Source organism: Nannobrachium achirus (genome assembly GCF_963921795.1).
Source record: "Nannobrachium achirus genome assembly, chromosome: 23".
Lineage (NCBI taxonomy): Eukaryota > Metazoa > Chordata > Actinopteri > Myctophiformes > Myctophidae > Nannobrachium > Nannobrachium achirus.
Window position 1 is genome coordinate 11,526,263 of NC_137830.1, and position 19,502 is coordinate 11,545,764.

The following is a 19,502-nucleotide window of genomic DNA, read 5'->3' on the forward strand; positions in this document are numbered from 1 at the left end:
CTCATTGGCAAACCAGTTTTATTATTTATACAATCATTTCCCCAGACTTAAAAAAACCCCCAAAAAAACAGGTGCTTTAGTACTCTAGTCTAGACTATACTCTGGCCTATAGAGCAAAAGCTTTAGGTTCCAAATGGCAAGTTAAGCCAGAGACAGATTCAGAGCGCATTTTTTGCCGATGGGTTCCCATTCCCAATTTGGGCCTATAATAATTAACTGGAGCTCAGTAGTCTGTTCTTGAAAGACTGCTATGTCAGTGGTTCTCAAACTTTTTCATGTGAAGGACCCCCAAACTGATATGTATTTGGCCATCTCAAAAAATCTAGTTCCAGGGACCCCCCAGAAGCAAAATTTGAGTTACAAACGTTCGCTTTAAAAATACATAATATTCAAAGATTTGCACACATTTTCACAACTTAAAAAAAAAAAGTGCAGATCTACAAGCTCGGAGCACAGCACTCGGTGCCGCGCTGTGAGCTTGTAGATCTGCTATTTTTCAATAGCTAAAGCATTCAATAATTCTAGGCCTAAATGCATGCACTCCACTGAACGTCATCCACTGATTGTCATTCATTATAAAAGCCTGTCAATTTGTCAGAGAGGCTGTCATTGGATTTTCTGTACTGTTGCCTCGTCTGTTTCTATCAATACAGTAATCTACAAATATACTCCGGGCAGTCTTATTTCTTTGTAACATGGGAATAAGATTTGAGTATTTTTAAATGAATATTCTTATCTATTTAATTATTCAAATATATCTACATCTATATTTATTTTTATGTTTTTTTCATAAATTAAAGCCCAACTTTAGACTGTGTCATGCAAAACACGCCACATTTGCGACACACTGTAGCAATGTGGTGACCAACAGACATGCCCAGATTAGTACATTTAGTAGAAACAAGAACTTGTGACTAAATAATAACTACCTTTCAGGATCCAGTCACCAGTCCAGACCTTAAAGGAGTAGTTCACCCCCAAAATGACGATTTTTTTTTCCCTATTGATTACTCATGCCATGGAGACTTGAGTTCAATAATATTTGTTTTCTGTTTGTGGCATTCCTAAGACAAAAATGTGATTATAGTAAATTTGCCCCCATTGATGGGGACCCAAATGCATTCGGATCCCCATCCGGAATCAATGGGGGTACATTTATTGTAATCTATTTATTGTCTTAGGAATGTGACAAATACAAAAAAAAGTCTCCATGGCATGAGTAATTAATAGGGAAAAAAAAAATCGTCATTTTGGGGGTGAACTACTCCTTTAACATGGACCTTTAGGCCCAGAACACAGAAAATAGTATAGGATTGTCATAACTAAATTATCACTATTGAATATATATATATATATATATATATATATATATATATATATATATATATATATATATATATATATCTTAGAGAGAGAGAGAGAGAGAGAGAGAGAGAGAGAGATTATTTTGTAGACCTATCAGGAAGGTGCGACGATTTAGCCACAGAAGTGTCATCATGCTCTTCCCTTTGAGGGTGTATTGTAACTTCCTGTTGTTGTAAAATAATAAGACAAAAAGGAAGTGCCTGTGACAGAGAATATATTACTGTATGCATCTATCATTCAGTCTACACACCCATGTGCAGATTTGTGATCGTTGTAAAGAATGGATGGGCTGCTGTTTGCATGGATTTTGATGTTATCCTCCCTTCTTGTTGAGGTTTCTGGGCAGCCTTCAGCCTCACTGCCAGCAATCACTGATGAAACGTTCATTAATGATTGTGTGGACGCACACAATAAGGCGCGGTCATCAGTCCAGCCACCTGCAAGTGACATGCTGCATATGGTAAGCATGATATCAAAACAATGGTTGTTTTTGACAGCAGACATTTTGACAGGCAAATGCAGATGATGGAGTAATAATATGAAGTAATTATTGGTCAAGTCTCACTGTTACTGCTGAGCCAGCATGAATATATATATATATATATATATATATATATATATATATATATATATATATTAAGGCTGGGACTTTAACTGATTAATTGCGATTAATTAATTACAGAAAATTAACGCGATTAACACATTTTAATCGCACTTAGTTTTTGCACCACAGAACCTTCAGTTTCGGGCATACCGATCATAGCGATGCACCAACCAAGAAGAGACAACAAACGCAAAGGCAGAAGTAGCCGATCAGAGCGCTTTGCTTGGCCCAGTGGATGCGAAATTTAGATTTAAAAAATCACACCCGTGTGAACTGAGCGGTGGTTTACCCACCAACCCCCCCCCCCCCCCCCCCCCCCCCCCCCTCCCCCTGTGTGTGTGTGTGTGTGTGTGTGCGTGCGTGTGTGTGTGTGCCTGGCCTGGCCTGGCCTGGCCTGAAAACAGCGCCCCTCCCTTAACATGTGTGGTCATAAAAGGTACTACCACAGGCTTGAGGCTACATACAGACCCACCCACATACATACATACATACATACATACAAACATACAAACAAACAAACATACCTACACACACGGCCACGCTATGGAGACGGTGTGACCACCGCTCAAAAACTCAATCGTTGATTCACTCGTAAAACAAAATGAGTTTTACTTGAAAAAAAAATGCTTCTCAGGGCAGATATCGATGTGCGATTAAAATGCGATTAATTAATCACAGAGCCTGTAATTAATTAGATTAAAAATGTTAATCGCATCCCAACCCTAATATATATATATATATATACCTGGAGAGATCTGGAGACTACCTCTCCAGGTATATATATCTATATATATCTGGAGACTACCTCTCCAGGTATATATATATACCTGGAGAGGATATATACCTGGAGACTACCTTGATAAAAGGCGCAAGTTTGCTCCTCGTTAGAGGTGCAGTCTTGTTATTACTGTAGGGGAGTGCTATCATTCAATGCACCAAGCAACAAAGGTGACCAACAGAACATTATTGCAGGCCATTTTGACAATTTTTTGGGGGGCACTACCCACACGTTTGGCTGTGTTGCTCTTTCCACAAATGCCCGATGCTTACAAGTTAATACGTTTCCTTACTTTTTGTGGGTAGTATACTTTGTTACCCAGGCAGGGAACCCCTATATTTAGTCCTCTCCCTTTTGCCCAACTACACCAATTATCTTTGCCGCAAATAGCTTGTCTTTTTGCCAAATGTTCACTCATTATAACATGCCCAGAATAGGGGACATTAGGGTTCAATAGACATGTGATATGTTGATCTGCAGCTGTTTGATTTGTATGTTCCTCAAGACATGGGATGAAGGCCTGGCCATCACCGCAAGGGCCTGGGCGAGGAACTGTGAATTCGAACACAGCCCCAAGTCCAGTCGAGTGCATCCTGTCTTCTCCTCTGTGGGAGAGAACATATGGACAGGCTACCCCCCTTCCACCTTTGGAACCAAAAGTGCCATAGGCTCATGGGTCGATGAAAAGGAATATTATACTTACACCACAATGGCATGTGCTAAACCTCCCTGCGGCCACTATACACAGGTATATATCCACTTACTGTACTAAAACGACTACAGGGTAGGCCTATGCCAGTTATTGTTTGTAGTTCAGTGTTAATTATTTTGTCTCTAATGAGGAAGAGAACCTGATGATTACAACATATTTGGTCTTCTTTGTTCAACAAGGTATTTCTTCTGTCCCTAGGTTGTATGGGCAAGCAGCTACAAGGTTGGCTGTGCAGTCCAGCACTGCCCAAACGGTGTCAAATATACAGATTTTAAAGACGGTGCCGTTTTTGTCTGCAACTATGCCACAGCGTGAGTTGAAATATGCTTACAAAATGTGGTGAAATTTCACCAAGTATATCCTACCACAATATAATAAGGAAGCTGACTTAAACATGATAATTCAATATAGTACTAATCTTGAATTATTATTTTGTGTAGGCTACCCTAAAAAAACTCCTTGCTAGGGGCAATATCTCTGCTATCTACAGGTCTAATATGCATGATCTCAACAACAATCAACGTCCAATTAACTACTTAAACCCAATATACTTGGTTGACCGAGGTCCACAGGGTCTATCTTTGGCCTACTGTTTTCTCCTTCTACTAATCTCAACGTGACATGTTGTGAGCTTGTAGATTTGCTATTTTCACAGAATGTTCACCTATTACGACATGCTAGGGTTCCCCATTTGGTTTAAAAAAAAATCTGCTGCAGAATCTGTGTTGAAAGATTAGGGTTCAAGAGATAAAGGGGTTGTTTGTCGAATCTCGTCTCACATTGAATCAATGAAAACAGACATCTTGTCTGTCCTGACGTATTTGGCTGTAAGTGTTATTTCCACATTAGAGAGAGAAGTCTCTTGAAATGTCACAAACTTCACACAAAAATACAGGAAACACATGCGCGCACACACACACACACACACACACACACACACACACACACACACACACACACACACACACACACACACACACACACACACACACATTATGATTTTGTTCCTTTCAAATAAATACCCATAGGCATAGCTTTCATTCTGGATGTTATTTCAAAATAGTAAGAAGAAAAGTAATCTAGTTTATGCTTCCTCTACAGGGGCAACTATCTAGGACAACGACCATATACCGAGGACACTACCCTGACTTCATGTGGCACCTCCTGTCTGGCTGTCCTGATCATCAGACCACTGGCTCTAATCTGTACTTTCGCCGCTGCCTTCACCGTCAACCCCAACATCTTCTGCTACGAGTAGCTGACGTTCTAACATTTCGCTGGATTTTGTGAACGCCATTAAAGGACAACTTTAGTTTTTTACAAGGGTTCATATTTTAGATTGTAATTAGAGACAAGAAAAATTGAGTGTTAAAATGTTTTCATTTACTTCGATCTATTGTTTTATCGCGTTTACCGTGCTAAAATGTGGGGCATGCGTACAAGTGGCTAAATGTGTCTTTTTAGACACAATAAGCCAGCAGTTTCTTTATTGCTATTTACAGTAGCCCCCATAAGTCACATCCAACCATGATGAAAGGTTGTGTCGTATCTTGGGAATGGGCTTATTCTGTGTAAATTGACATATTTAGCCACTAGTACGCATGCACCCAACCACTGAAATAAGAATCTCTAAAACAATAGAAAGAAGTAAATGAAATAATTTTAACACTCATTTTTTTATATTCTTTAATTACAAACTAAAATATGAACCCTTGTTGTAAAAAACGAAAGTTGTCCTTTAAAATGTAAATGGTGCATTTATACAGCACCTTTATCCAAGGAGCTTTACATAGATTGTGCATTACATTCACCCATTCACACACACATTCATACACCGATGGCAGAGGAAACCATGCAAGGCACCAACCTGCTCACCGGGAGCAACTAGGGGTTCAGAGTCTTGCTCAAGGACTCTTCGACACAAACCCTGGGGGAGCCCGGGATCGAACTGGGAACCCTGCATGTTCTAAGACGGTTTCTCTACCTGAGCCATGCTGCAGTCCCTTTATTAAAACCCTTTAAGACCTGGAAAGCATCTGTGTTACTTTAACCATTATTATTTTATACTTTGGCTATTCAAAAATAGCAGATATACAAGCTCATAGCGCAGCACTCTTGTAGCTTGTAGAGACAGAAACGAGACCACAAGGGCTTTTTTGGGGTGTTCCTTTTAGGCAGGGTGTTTTTGACTGTGCTTGTGCTCAGGGGCGTCACACCAAATTCTGGGCCCTGGGTACAAGGATTCACTGCGGGCCCCCCATGAATGTTAACTATTGAAAAATAGCAGATATACAAGCTCACAGCGCGGCACCGAGTGCCGCGCTGCGAGCTTGTAGATCTGCTATTTTTGAATTTTTTTGAAAATGTGTGCAAGAAACCTACTGTATGTTTCTATGTCAGTGATGCTCAAACTTTCATGTGAAGGACCCCCAAAATGATATGAATTTGGCCACGGACCCCCCATCTCAAAATATTTAGTTCCAGGGACCACCCCCGGAAGCAAAATTTGAGTTACAAAATGTTCGCTTAAAAAATACATATTCAAAGATTTGCACACATTTTCACGACTTTTCAAAAATAGCAGACCTACAAGCTCGCAGCGCGGCACTCGGTGCCGCGCTGTGAGCTTGTATATCTGCTATTTTTCAATAGCTAAAGTTACTAGGGCCCCTCCAACTTGGGCCCCAGTAACTCAGTCCCACTTTCCTACCCCTTGTGACGCCCCTGCTTGTGCTGTACTACATTTCTTGTTTGACTGTACTTGTACTGTTCTACATTTTTGTCAAATAAAATATTCAATCAATCAATCAATCACATCCATAAATTAAAGGACGACGGTAATGCAAAATACGCCATATTGCGACACTGTGGCATATGTGGCAACCAGACATGCCCAGATTAGTACATTTAGTAGTAGCCTAACAAGAGCTTAAGTTGTGACTAAATAAGAACTACCTTTCAGGATCCAGTCACCAGACCTTGACATTACTTTTAGGTCCAGAACACAGAAAATAGCATAGGATTGTCATAACTAAATTGTCACGATTGAATATATATAGATTATTTTGTAGACCTATCAGGAAGGTATCACAAAGATTTAGCCACAGAAGTGTCATCATATGCTCTTCCCTTTGAGGGTGTATTGTAACTTCCTGTTGTTGTAAAATAAGTGAAAAAAAGGAAGTGCCTGTGACAGAGTCGAGAGCATACCGGTATGCATTAATCTTTCAGTCATCACACCTCGGTGAAGATTCTGAGTGATCGTTGTAAAGAATGGATGGGCTGCTGTTTGCATGGATTTTGATGTTATCCTCCCTTCTTGTTGAGGTTTCTGGGCAGCCTTCAGCCTCACTGCCAGCAATCACTGATGAAACGTTCATTAATGATTGTGTGGACGCACACAATAAGGCGCGGTCATCAGTCCAGCCACCTGCAAGTGACATGCTGCATATGGTAAGCATGATATCAAAACAATGGTTGTTTTTGACAGCAGACATTTTGACAGGCAAATGCAGATGATGGAGTAATATTATGAAGTAATTGTTGGTCATGTTAAAGTCTCATTGTTACTGCTTAGCCAGCATGAATAACAAGTTAAACCCTATAACTAACCACAAAAAGTAAGGACACTTAACTTCCGTCCATTATATCCTTTAATAATACCAATTTGTATTGTGTTTTATATAATTGTATCTTATAGCTTATCTTATCTTTTATCATTATGATTAGTCACCTTTACAACAAGGTACAGCTTGTAAGCATTGGGCTTTCTTGGAATGAGCAGCACAGCTAAATGTGTGCATGGTTAGCGCCCCCCCAAAATGTACCAAAATGGCCTGCGATGCTGTTCTACAGGCATTCACTCTCGTTTTGGGCTCCACTTCACTGACACCGAAGCAACAAAGGTGACCAACAGAACAGTATTGGAGACACTACCCACATGTTTTGGCTGTGTTGCTCATTCCACAAATGCCTGATGCTTACCAGCTGTACCTTTTTGTAATGATGACTAATCAACGATAAAAATTATTGCGACCGTCAGGGAGCAGCTTACTATGAAAACCTCCACCGGCCGTCCGTCCGTCGGTCGGTCGGTCGGTCACACGTCACACCTTTGCCCTGCTCATATCTCCGCATCAGTATATAGGGCTTGTTTGTTTATTGTATGACATCACGCCACATCATCAGCTGTGGACTCTGTGATGTCATCGTATCGCATCAGTATATAGGGCTTGTTTGTTTATTGTATGACATCACGCCACATCATCAGCTGTGGACTCTGTGATGTCATCGTATCTCCATATATGGCCATCTCCGTATATGGAGATATAAGTCGTCCATGCCCAAGTATGGGCTGGTGAGGTCAGACTTTGTGTGATGCGTAGGTTATCTCCATATATGGAGATTCAACATTCCAGGCAATGCTCTCTTCCCTGGTATAAAACACAAGAGGAGATATAATAGACCAAAATTAAGTTTCCTTACTTATTGTGGGTAGTATACTTTGTTACCCAGGCGGGGTCCCACTATACTTGGTCCTCTCCTTTTTGCCCCTTCACCGATTTGTCTTTGCCGCTAATAGCTAATCTTTTTTGCAGAATGTTCACCTATTATAACATGCCGAGAATAGGGACATTCAATAGATAGGATTCAATAGACATGTGATATGTTGATCTGCAGCTGTTTGATTTGTATGTTCCTCAAGACATGGGATGAAGGCCTGGCCATCACCGCAAGGGCCTGGGCGAGGAACTGTGAATTCAGACACAACATCCACCTGTCAGAAGTCCGTCGAGTGCACCCCGTCTTCTCCTCTGTGGGAGAGAACATATGGACAGGCCCCCTCTCCATCTTTGGAACCAAGAGTGCAATAGACCTATTTGTCAATGAAAAGGAATATTATACTTACAAAACAATGGCATGTGCTAAAGCTCCCTGCGGCCACTATACACAGGTATATCTCCACTTGCTAAAACGACTATAGGCTATATATTGTTTGTAGTTCAGTGTTAAAATCTATGAGTCTTTAAAGAGGGATATTAAATTAGTGAACCTGATGATCACAACACACTTGGTCTTCTTTGTTCAACAAGGTATTTCTTCTGTCCCTAGGTTGTATGGGCAAGCAGCTACAAGGTTGGCTGTGCAGTCCAGCTCTGCCCAAACGGTGTCAAATATACAGATTATAAAGACGGTGCCGTTTTTGTCTGCAACTATGCCACAGCGTGAGTTGAAATATGCTTACAAAATGTGGTGGAATTTCACCAAGTATAGCCTACCACAATATAATAAGGAAGCTGACTTACAAATGATAATTCAATATGGTACTACTAATGAATTATCATTTTGAGTAGGCTACACTGTTATATTGTAGCATATTGAAGAAAAACTAAAAATGTCCTAGGGGCGATATCTCTATCTACTGTATCTTTGAAAATGTAAGAACATCTACTGTATTTCCAGTCACAGTATAGTAACAGTATATGCATCTCAACAACAATCAACGTCCTATTAACTACTTAAACCCAATATACTTGGTTGACCAGGGTGCGCAGTGGTCTATATATGGCCTACTGTTTTCTCCTTCTATTCAACGTGACATGTTGTGAGCTTGTAGATTAGCTATTTTCACAGAATGTCCTATTACGACATGCTAGGGGGTTCCTCATTTGGTTAAAAAAAGACAAAAACAAAACAAAAAAAGAATCTGTGTTGAAAGATTAGGGTTCATGATAAACTGAGGGGTTGTTTGTCGAATCTCGTCTCACATTGAATCAATGAAAATAGACATCTTGTCTGTCCTGACACAAATTGAGCAGGAACCACATAACTGTAAGTGTTATTTCCACATTCTAGAGAGGTCTCTTGAAACGTCACAAACTTCTTTATACAGGAAACTACACACACACACACACACACACACACACACATACAAACACACACACACACGCACACACACACACACACACACACACACACACACACACACACGCACGCACGCAGACTTTATGATTTTGTTCCTTTCAAATAAATACCCATAAGCATAGCATTCATTCTGGATTTTATTTGAAAAAGTAAGCTAATTTATGCTTCTACAGGGGCAACTACGCGGGAGAACAACCATATAAAAGAGGAGGCGCATGCATTGGATGTGAGGGTGAATGCAAAGAGAACCTCTGTTGTAAGTAGTCTTCATAACTCCACAGCAGGGCAGTCACGATTACAGATATAAAAGTTGACGATCAATTGTCACACAAATAATTGCAATTAACGATTTAAATGTGTTTTTGGTGTTAGAACATTGGACAATAATAAAAAGTGATTGTTTTTATTTTATATCTTTGAAAATGTGAGAAAGTTTTTCCACATGGAAACTATTATGACAAATTATTGCGATTATCTCAAGTAATTCGCAATCAGACGATTATTTCATAATTGTGAAAGGCCTTCTCCAGATAGCCTGACATATTAGTAAATAAGCTCCTCCGTTAGCCCTCCTCAAGCAGGCCTAGAATTATTGAATGCTTTAGCTATTGAAAAATAGCAGATATACAAGCTCACAGCGCGGCACCGAGTGCCGCGCTGCGAGCTTGTAGATCTGCTATTTTTGAAAAAGTCGTGAAAATGTGTGCAAATCTTTGAATATATTATGTATTTTCAAAGCGAACGTTTGTAACTCAAATTTTGCTTCTGGGTGGTCTCTGGAACTACATATTTTGAGATGGGGTCCGCGGCCAAATACCTGTAATTTTGGGGGTCCTTGACATGAAAAAGTTTGAGAACAACATGATTTAGAAGAAGGATTTAGAAGTCGGGTCATAGATCGGGTCAAAGATATTCAAAGACTTGCACACATTTTCACGATTTTTCAAAAATAGCAGATCTACAAGCTCGCAGCACGGCACTCGGTGCCGCGCTGTGAGCTTGTATATCTGCTATTTTTCAATAGTTAAAGGAGTAGTTCACCCCCAAAATGACTTTTTTTCTATTGATTACTCAGGCCATGGAGAGTAGAGTTCAATAATATTTTTTGGTTTTTGTCACATTCCTAAGACAACATTTTGATTCGAGTAAATTTACCCACATTGATTCCGGATGGTGACCCGTTTCGAAACGGGTCACCATCCGGAATCAATGGGGGTAAATGTATTGTTATCACATTTTTATCTTAGGAATGTGACAAAAACCAAAAAATATTATTGAACTCTACTCTCCATGGCCTGAGTAATCAATAGAAAAAAAGTCATTTTGGGGGTGAACTACTCCTTTAAAGCATAAAATAATGGTTAAAGTGGTTAAAATCTAACGCGACTCGGGCGCGTTCCAGGTATTTGAGAGTTAAGACTTGTTATCAGTCCATCGTTTTGAGCGGAGCAACGCTCCTACACTTGAGTGTGTCTGTGTGTTACTGTCTAAGTTACTATGTAGGCTGTAGCCTGAGCTGCAATACCGCTGGGTGACCACCAGTGTCAGGCCTGCGCACACACACAAAACACAGCCTTGTAATGAATGGACAGAACCGCTCAGTTCACACTGGTGTGATTTTTGTCTTCTCATTGCAGACGACCAAGCAAGAGATGTACAGCGAAGTAAGTAGAATATATGTCATTGTGGCTCATTATCTTCTGGTAATGTATTGATCAGGTAGGGCAGTGGTTCCCAAACTGTGAGCCATCAAGGTGTGCCTTGGGGTTTTTGTGACAACCACACATTATTGCAATATATCCAAAAAGACCCTAGTTTTCCCAATACATAAAAAAAAAATATATATAACCTAAAAAAAATGGTATCTCTTTTTGGAGCTGTGTGGAGCTCCCTATACGTGGCCGTGTGTGTGGGTATGTCTGTCTGCGTTTCTGTAGCCTGCAGTAACCTTTTCTGACCACACATGTTAAGGGAGGGGCGCTGTTGCGCGCGCACACACACACACACACACACACACACACACACACACACACACACACACACACAGCTCCACTTCGAACAGAGGTTCGATTTTTTTATTATCTCTACCCCCAAATTGACACTTATTAGCTTGTGGACCCCCTTTTCAAAAGATACACCGGGGACCCCCCATGAGATTTTTACAGCTATGGCAGTGATTCTTAACCATGATGGACCCCCAGATTGACATGCATTAGGCTACAGACCCCCATTTAATGGCATTTTCCATGCTCTAGGCTACTGGAGCTGGAGCCCAGACTGGGACCCCGCCCTGGCTTCTTGTGGCACCTCCTGTCTGGCTGTCCTGATCATCAGACCACTGGCTCTACTCTGCACCTTCACTGCTGCCTTCACCGTCAAGCACTTTTACCCCAACATCTTCTGCTACGAGTAGCTGACGTTTTAACATTTCATTGAGTTTGGGAACGCCATTATAGTTGAGTCAAAAATGGCAGTTCCGTGACCACGAGAGCGAAGGTCCGTTTCTCAATGGATTTGTCATCTAGGAGGGTTATTAAACAAATGTGGCCGGGCGGGGTGTATTTTTTTAAATGGCGGGGAAAATGTTTGACAGCTAGGGTAATTTTCAGTCTCATTCACTTACTATAAAGGAAAAAATTACTCCCAAAAAATCTGTTTAAAGTGGGATGTGAGGGGTCAAACTAGTTTTTTTTTTTATTATTCTGAATCCATTGCAAGCATTTGTTTTGCACGAGAAATATTCCTTGGGCAAGAAATGGCCCCACAAAACGATGGTTTAGTGATGAGTCATCAATTTTCACGGTCTTTTGGGGTCTGTTTTTAGCCCAAGGAATGTTTTTTATGCAAAACAAATGCTTGCAATGGATTCAGAATAATTAAAAACCCCTTACATCCCGCATAAAGATTTTTTGGGAGTAATTTTTTCCTTTATAGTGTAGTGTATAGCAAGTGAATGAGACTGAAAATTACCCTAGCTGTCAAACATTTTCCCAGCCATTTTAAAAAATACACCCCGGCCAAATTTGTTTAATAACCCTTCTAGATGACAAATCCATTGAGAAACGGACCTTCGCTCTCCACGGTCAATCCAATACAATATTTTTTTTTGCTATTTTACTTACCCTGAGCTGCTAGTAGAGACGTGGGTGGTCCTGGCTCGTCCATCGCTTTCCAACGAGCCATTCTACATGTTGCGACGATTTATTCCATTGAAAATGGTTTAGAATAAGCTTGTACGTTCCTTGTAAGCTTGTACGTGAGCTTGTACATGAGAGCAACCAAACATAAAACGACTCTCTTCAACACCAGTCCCTCCCTAACGTTTTAGTCTAGTTTTTATTTTGTTGACGAAATTGTCAATATATTCGTCGACAAACATTTTTCGTCATAGTTTTAGTCGACGAAATCAACACTGCTGTGAATGAATGAAAGTGCTGGATGTCAATAAAACAGTGTCTATAATAAAATTTTAAATAAAGACCCTGTGAATTGAATTTATTCATCGTTAAAACATGATTTGTTTTGTCACGAGACACTCTCGCCTCAAGTGTAAAAGGAAAACGTCATATTTTTATTGGGGATAAGCTCACCCCCAAAATGATCTTGTTTCTATCGATTAATCACGCCACGGAGACGTGAATTAATGGATATTTCTTTGTTTTTGTCACATTCCTAAGCCAATAATTTTAGGAGTCTATTTGTGTCTCCATATAGGGAGAAAGCAGGCTCTTTGTTTTTGTCTCCATAGGGAACCACAGCTGGTCATCAAATCTCTGGCTTAGGTACCTAATATATCTATCAGTAACAATGGCACCAATGGGACTCAACGAAGAGTTCGACATTAGGCCTTTTTTATAAGTTAAGCACATTGTATGTGTATTGTTATTGGGTGATATGTTCAAGAAGAGGTTCTGGAAAAAAAGGTCGGGGCTTGACAGTGCCTCCTCGAACACACACACACACACACACACACACACACACACACACACACACACGAGGAAAGGAAAAACAGGAAACATGGTAAGGGATTATAGGGACTCTGAATTATACAAAACGATAGCCTAATAAACTTATAGTCCATCATTAATTTCCCTAGTCTTACCTAGTCTTGGCAGGTACTTCTCCTTCTGTGCATCTGTTCCATAGGCGTTGATAAGGGACGACTGAACACTCATGACTGATCTGTAGCCACTGTCCACTCTTTCAACCTCTCTCGCAATCAGGCCATATGCCCAGGGACGTGCTGGGCCCCTGATTCAGCCCGGGAAAAAGAGTTGGAGAGGCCCTCATTGCGCGCTATAGAGAGAGATCTCCAAAACCGTTTGTTTTGTATTTATCATTTTAAAAATGATTTAAACTAGTGAAAACAGCCGATCTACAAGCACACAATGCCTCGCGTTGTGTGCTTGTAGATCTGCTGTTTTCACTACCTTTGTGCGACAGCTTTGTATGATGAAGCAGGGATTTGCTTTGCGAAAAAAAATTACAAATTTGAAACTTGGAGATACGAGGTTTCTGCCCGACAGTGACGATTTACTTTGTTGGCCGCCCAGCCCCCAAAATGGAACAAAGGCCAACATTTTATTTTATATTTTTTCTTAATGGCCGGCCTGGACCAGCCGTTCGTCCCTGCATATGCCACATAGCTGGTGCCAGCACAACCGTACCCTGGATGACAGGCAGAGGATAGGATGTTAACAATTTAAAACAAGCATTCAAGCCAAATGTGTATCTTTATGCCACCTGGAAGTTTATTTGTCCAGAGTTAACACAACTTTGTAGCTTCAAAAAGGTGACTGGTTCTTTAGAGTTCCAAAAAGGAACAGAAACTTTGGATAATAAAATCAAGTCTTCCACAGCTAAACGATTGCACTGTGAGTGGGAAAGACCTACATTTATATTATTATGTTCACATTCTACATGACAAGAAACATCTCATCTTTTTACATGCTCGAGGTCTAGGTGCACCCATACCTGGATGCTTTCAGAAGCAGCCCGGAAGATTATTTGCATTAAATAATTGTGTAAATATAGGTATTTCAACTGGAATGAAATTACTGTAAGTATGTATTGTAATGACAGTATGACGTACATTTTTGGGTAAAAAAAAAAAAGAAATGCCATAGCGGAACTGGATTAGATTTTTTCTCATCAGATTGTGTTATGTTTTATTTTATTCATAGTAAAAAATAAACAGATTGTAATTATTGTATCTGAGTTAATATGCACATTCTAGTTATTTGGATTGCATCAATCCATATAACAGTGTTTATTCAGTAGGCTATATTTCATAAATGAAACGAAATGTTGATACCTTGGATCGTTGGGCCTAGCTAAGACACCCAATTCTCATAAGTGGTTTGAGTAAGTATTGAATATAGATTTTGTTTTATGGAAATAACTTTAATTGGTAATAATGACAGAAAACATTACCTTTTTCTGAAGAAATAAAGACTGAGGGATTTTACTAAATAACTTTCAAAGGTTTTGGGAGTATTTGCAAGAACACAATGACAAACATTCAATTGTTTTGGTAGATTAGTTAGTTACACAATGTAAGACACTTGGCCATATGCAATGTTTGCTTTTCCAAGGAGGAAAACTATTTATCCAGTAAGCTTGTCAGAAATATGAGCCAGAGTGCGTCTGAGGTGATCTTTCTTCTCCTTCAGGTAGGATTCCAGGCTTTTGGCCTCCAACAGAATGCTCTCCAGCTCCCTCATCTGGGAGGCATCTGCTTCAATTCTATCACTGCAGGAGAGAAGTCCATAGAGATTGACAAATGAGCCATGAAACATATTAAAGTGGTAAATTAAGTCGGTTGTGGTGACAGAGCGAAGAGGAATAACCTGGCATGACTGACGTAATTATTTATTTCTGCAGCTTACTAACATTTTTTATAGGACAATTCAATAATTCTTAAAAGCCCTCATTAATCTAAAATACAAGTTTGAAATGCAGCACTTTTTCATCAAGGTTTTCATGCATATAAAATGTGTCTCAATGGCTATATTAGAATGTAAAACAATATGTATTTTTTAAATAAAACTAGAAACATTTCTCCTCGTAGCACAGGTCTCTCCTGCAAACTCTGGAAGGCAATCTTAGGCAATCAGGATAGAATATGAAAATGTATAAATTCACATTTATGAGTTAATTTCATCAAGCATCCCACTAGCCAATCAAAGTGTGTCCTGCAAAGCTTAGCCAATGGGGACGAAATGGGGCCAATGGGGACGAAATGGGGACGAAATAATACAAATAATATGTTAAAGGTGTTTTGCAAAAATCAACCTCCTGGTTGCACAATTACATTATTTACGTAATGTCCACCAAATCAGGAAAAAAACGGAGTGAAAAGCATCTAGTATGTTTGCAACACGTTTATTCATTCTGCCCCATATTTAATGTAATACCCCCATTTATGCAATTTCACACTGGAATTTGGCGGAAGTACCATCCAATGAAGTTACGTTTTACAGATCTGTTTACATTCTCTGTGCATGAAACCTGTGTTGTGATTGGTCGAAAAAGACTCAGCATTTCATGGCAATCGACTAATTTGATTTGTATATCTACAATATATAGATATACGCAACATATCTTTTTGGCCTGATGACACTCGAATAACAAAATCAGTAACAGTCAGTATCATGGATGTGCACAACAAATTCCATGGCAACCCAACCAGTAGTTTGAGATCAGTGTTGTCGAGTGCTGCCCATTTTTGTGAATGAAGACTGATATATTTATACTGTATACAGTATGTAGTGTGTTTACCTTAAGACATCACCATATTTTGAAAACATGATGTTGAGCTCCTCATTTGCACCTGATACCAAAAGAAAAATCAATTAGGGGGACGCCTTCAACTTCACAGACTGGAAATTATTTGATCATCCAAATGGCATTAGCAGTGTAGTGAGAAGTGAACACTTGCATTTAAGTCTACTACTAGCCTTGGGATTTGCCATGAGCTGGCAACGTATTACAATACACATGATAATGTACTACATAATATTGCTCCCATTTTTTCATGTTCTTGTGACCCATTGGGGTTCTAACCAACTTCTTTAGAGGCACTGGTCTAGATAGAAATATTATTGATATCAATCAGCTTGTGACTGAATCACTGAAATAGCAATACAATTTGAAACATTTGGACCAGAGAGCTGACATGGCCTGTGGAGTTCTGTTTCATCAACATAATTTGTGCAATGGTCTAGTGCCAAAACATGTCATGACAATACTGTGTATTCGGATTAAGTAATAGAATAGTAATAGTAATAGTAATAATGGAATACCCATTCTTAACCAGACCATAACATCTTGTAAGAGACTAATAACTGCACTTTAGGCATAGTTACCTGCAACTGTGGTCTCAAATAAAGTTGTTGGATCCACAGCCCGTTTCTTTTCTGGTGGAGAGCTGTCTTGCTGTGGAGGCTCATTACTGTACATTACTGTACTGTCCATCTAATAATGAGCAGAAGATTAGTTGTATTAGTGATCAACCTGATAAATGATTCTGAGACAATCTGCTCTAGCTGTTGACTGTGCCCACAAGGCCAATTAACAATCAAAACAAAAAAATCTAGTTTCCCCCCATCTGCAGCCAGCCCTGTGAGTGTTTCTGACAAAGTTGAATACCTGAGGAAATGGTAAGACTGCTGTTAAAGCTCAATGTGTCCACTCTTATTATCATACCTGTGTTTTGTTCTTTGATTTATGTGGAGACTGGGATTACTGAAAATATCATTAAACAATGACAACGTTTTGTTCTGATATAGCCTTTAGGGGTTTGATTTTAAATAGACTGCACAGTGCAACTAAATCGCATTAAGTTTCATTAAGTTTATGTATATTGTCGGACACCCCACACATTCTAAATATCAGCTAACAGCCACCGTGCTGTCAAAATGTCTGTATCTGTATTTATGAACATAGTATAATACATGCTAAGATATTCAACCATTGACTAAATTTGCATTTTGGCCACACAATGTCGTGTAAATAACATAATAGCTACATTTCCACTTCCAATTGCACATGGTTATCCTGTGTCCTATATGACTTCTCTGTCCAGATTGGATATATTTAGTATCCTGACCTGAACATTTATTTTCAGTTTACTAAAGTGCTTGAGAGATGAGGAGAACCATGTTACTGAACAATGGTTAGGCCTACTATCAAAACATAGGGCTATTTAAAAATGTAACACTTATTTGAACAAAAACTAAAAGCATAACTATTCTGCACCTTTAAACTTTTACTCATTTTGCTGGGGACCCCCTGGAACCCCCCCCCCCCAAGGAGCCTGGGGTCCCCAAGCCCACTTTGAGAACACCTGAATCACGGTAAAGTAGCATAAATGAACAAGCTCCTATTTCTTCCTTTTTTTATCCCAGGACCCAGACTCATTTGTTCTCAATCTCACCTCCAGAGTTATTTTCTGTCGAGGACCTTTGCTGTTATTCAGTCCTGTGTTGTTTGCTGGTGGTAGAATCAGCTTTCCTGACACTGTTGAGCCTTCCATTGTGTTCCAAAGTTACTGCAAATGAGAAATGTAGGATATGTCATTACTTATAATAGCCTACCTAAGTTTAACTTTAGTAAACAATAACACAACTATAAACTAGTTGCCCAGTATTCCCTTGTTAAGTTTAACCAGGTCCAGTCAGTGCTAATCAGCTGTATTCACTTAAATTGCTTGTCAGCTGGCAAGCTAAACTCACAAACTGAAACAGATAGGCTATAATATTATTGACCTGCTTTTTTATCGGCACTGTGGTAGACCTACACTCACTCTGTTTAGACTACTAACAACAATGTTTTGTTATTAGGTCTATATAGTTAGCAAAAGCTCGCCAATCACCAAAGTTAACTACTATGATGATGGTAGCAGAAAACTGACATTGACTAATTTACGTTAAGCCCGATGCTTCGTCGTAAGACGGCGTCGCGCGCTGAAAATAGACGATCTACAAGCTCAAAAGGCCTCCCGATGCAATGCATTGTGAGCTTGTAGATTTGCTATATCCGGCGCGCGCCACCGCGACAGCTGACTACAGGAGGAAACAACACTGTTTGTTTGTTTAATAAATCAGTAACAATGACGAATTATTGTGTTCATTATGAAGTTTTATAAGAACATGAAGAGGATAGTAACAACAGAAGACAAAAACAAACACACGTTGGCTGATAGTAGGCCTATATAGTCCGACCCACAACCTGATTTTTAAAGGATTTTACAACACAAAACAGTTCTGTAGTGTAGGTCCCAGGGTAATTGTTCATTGGGAAACTCTGCCATCTAGTGCTTCATTCCTGATATTCATGCAGCATCTACTGTCTCCTGTTAGTTTGATTGATTGAAGACTTTATTAGAAGTTTGCATAGGAATTAGGAAATGGTACAGGACAGTACAGCTCACTGGTACAAGGTCAACTAAAAGGATAACTTTTGCCATTTGGAACCTAGCTTTTGCTCTAGGCCAGAGTCTAGTCTAGAAGCACCTGTTTTGTGACGGTCTTCAAGTCTGGGGAAATGATTGTATAAATAATAAAACTGGTTTGCCAATGAGGCTGTACAAATATCAATATGCTAATTGTCTCATTAATTATGCGCAATACAAAAATGTATATTGCAGAAATGGATTCTACAGGTCAAAATACATAAGAATCAATTGAGAAAAGTTTGGTACACCCTTTAATCAGGTTTTTACAGATTTCTCCCTATGGGGGTCCCTGGCGCTCACCAAAAATACATCAGATGGGGTCCGCAGCCTTATCAATTATGGGGTCGTTGATATGAAAATGTTCGAGAACCACTGCCTTAGAAAATATACTATAACAAAACAATGAAATGAATTAATTATAATTATTTCATAATAAAGCTCCACCGGTGTGCAATGAGATATGGCAATGATCGGCTATTTTCGGCGCACAACGAAGCATCTCGAGCGCTCCAGATTCCATCCAGATCCCATAGCCCGAAGGGACGGCCGCGCTGCGAAAGCGATTGGTCGGAACGCGCCTCCGGGCCATGGGACGGAGGAATGTACCATCTCATCGTGTTTGTTAGGGAACACGTGGAGCCGAGCAGGCCACGATGCGGCC

The 19,502-nt window shown here is 39.8% G+C and overlaps 1 protein-coding gene across 1 annotated transcript; it reads left to right on the plus strand.

Annotated features, from left to right (window-relative positions):
- Positions 1-6,732: 6,732 nt before the first annotated feature.
- glipr1a (GLI pathogenesis-related 1a) lies at positions 6,733-11,797 on the plus strand (the record flags this gene model as incomplete). Its single annotated transcript, XM_080754210.1, has 6 exons — positions 6,733-6,912; positions 8,165-8,413; positions 8,572-8,684; positions 9,558-9,640; positions 11,022-11,048; positions 11,640-11,797. The coding sequence occupies 6 exons, from the start codon at positions 6,733-6,735 to the stop codon at positions 11,795-11,797; spliced, it is 810 nt and encodes a 269-aa protein (XP_080610336.1).
- Positions 11,798-19,502: the final 7,705 nt, after the last annotated feature.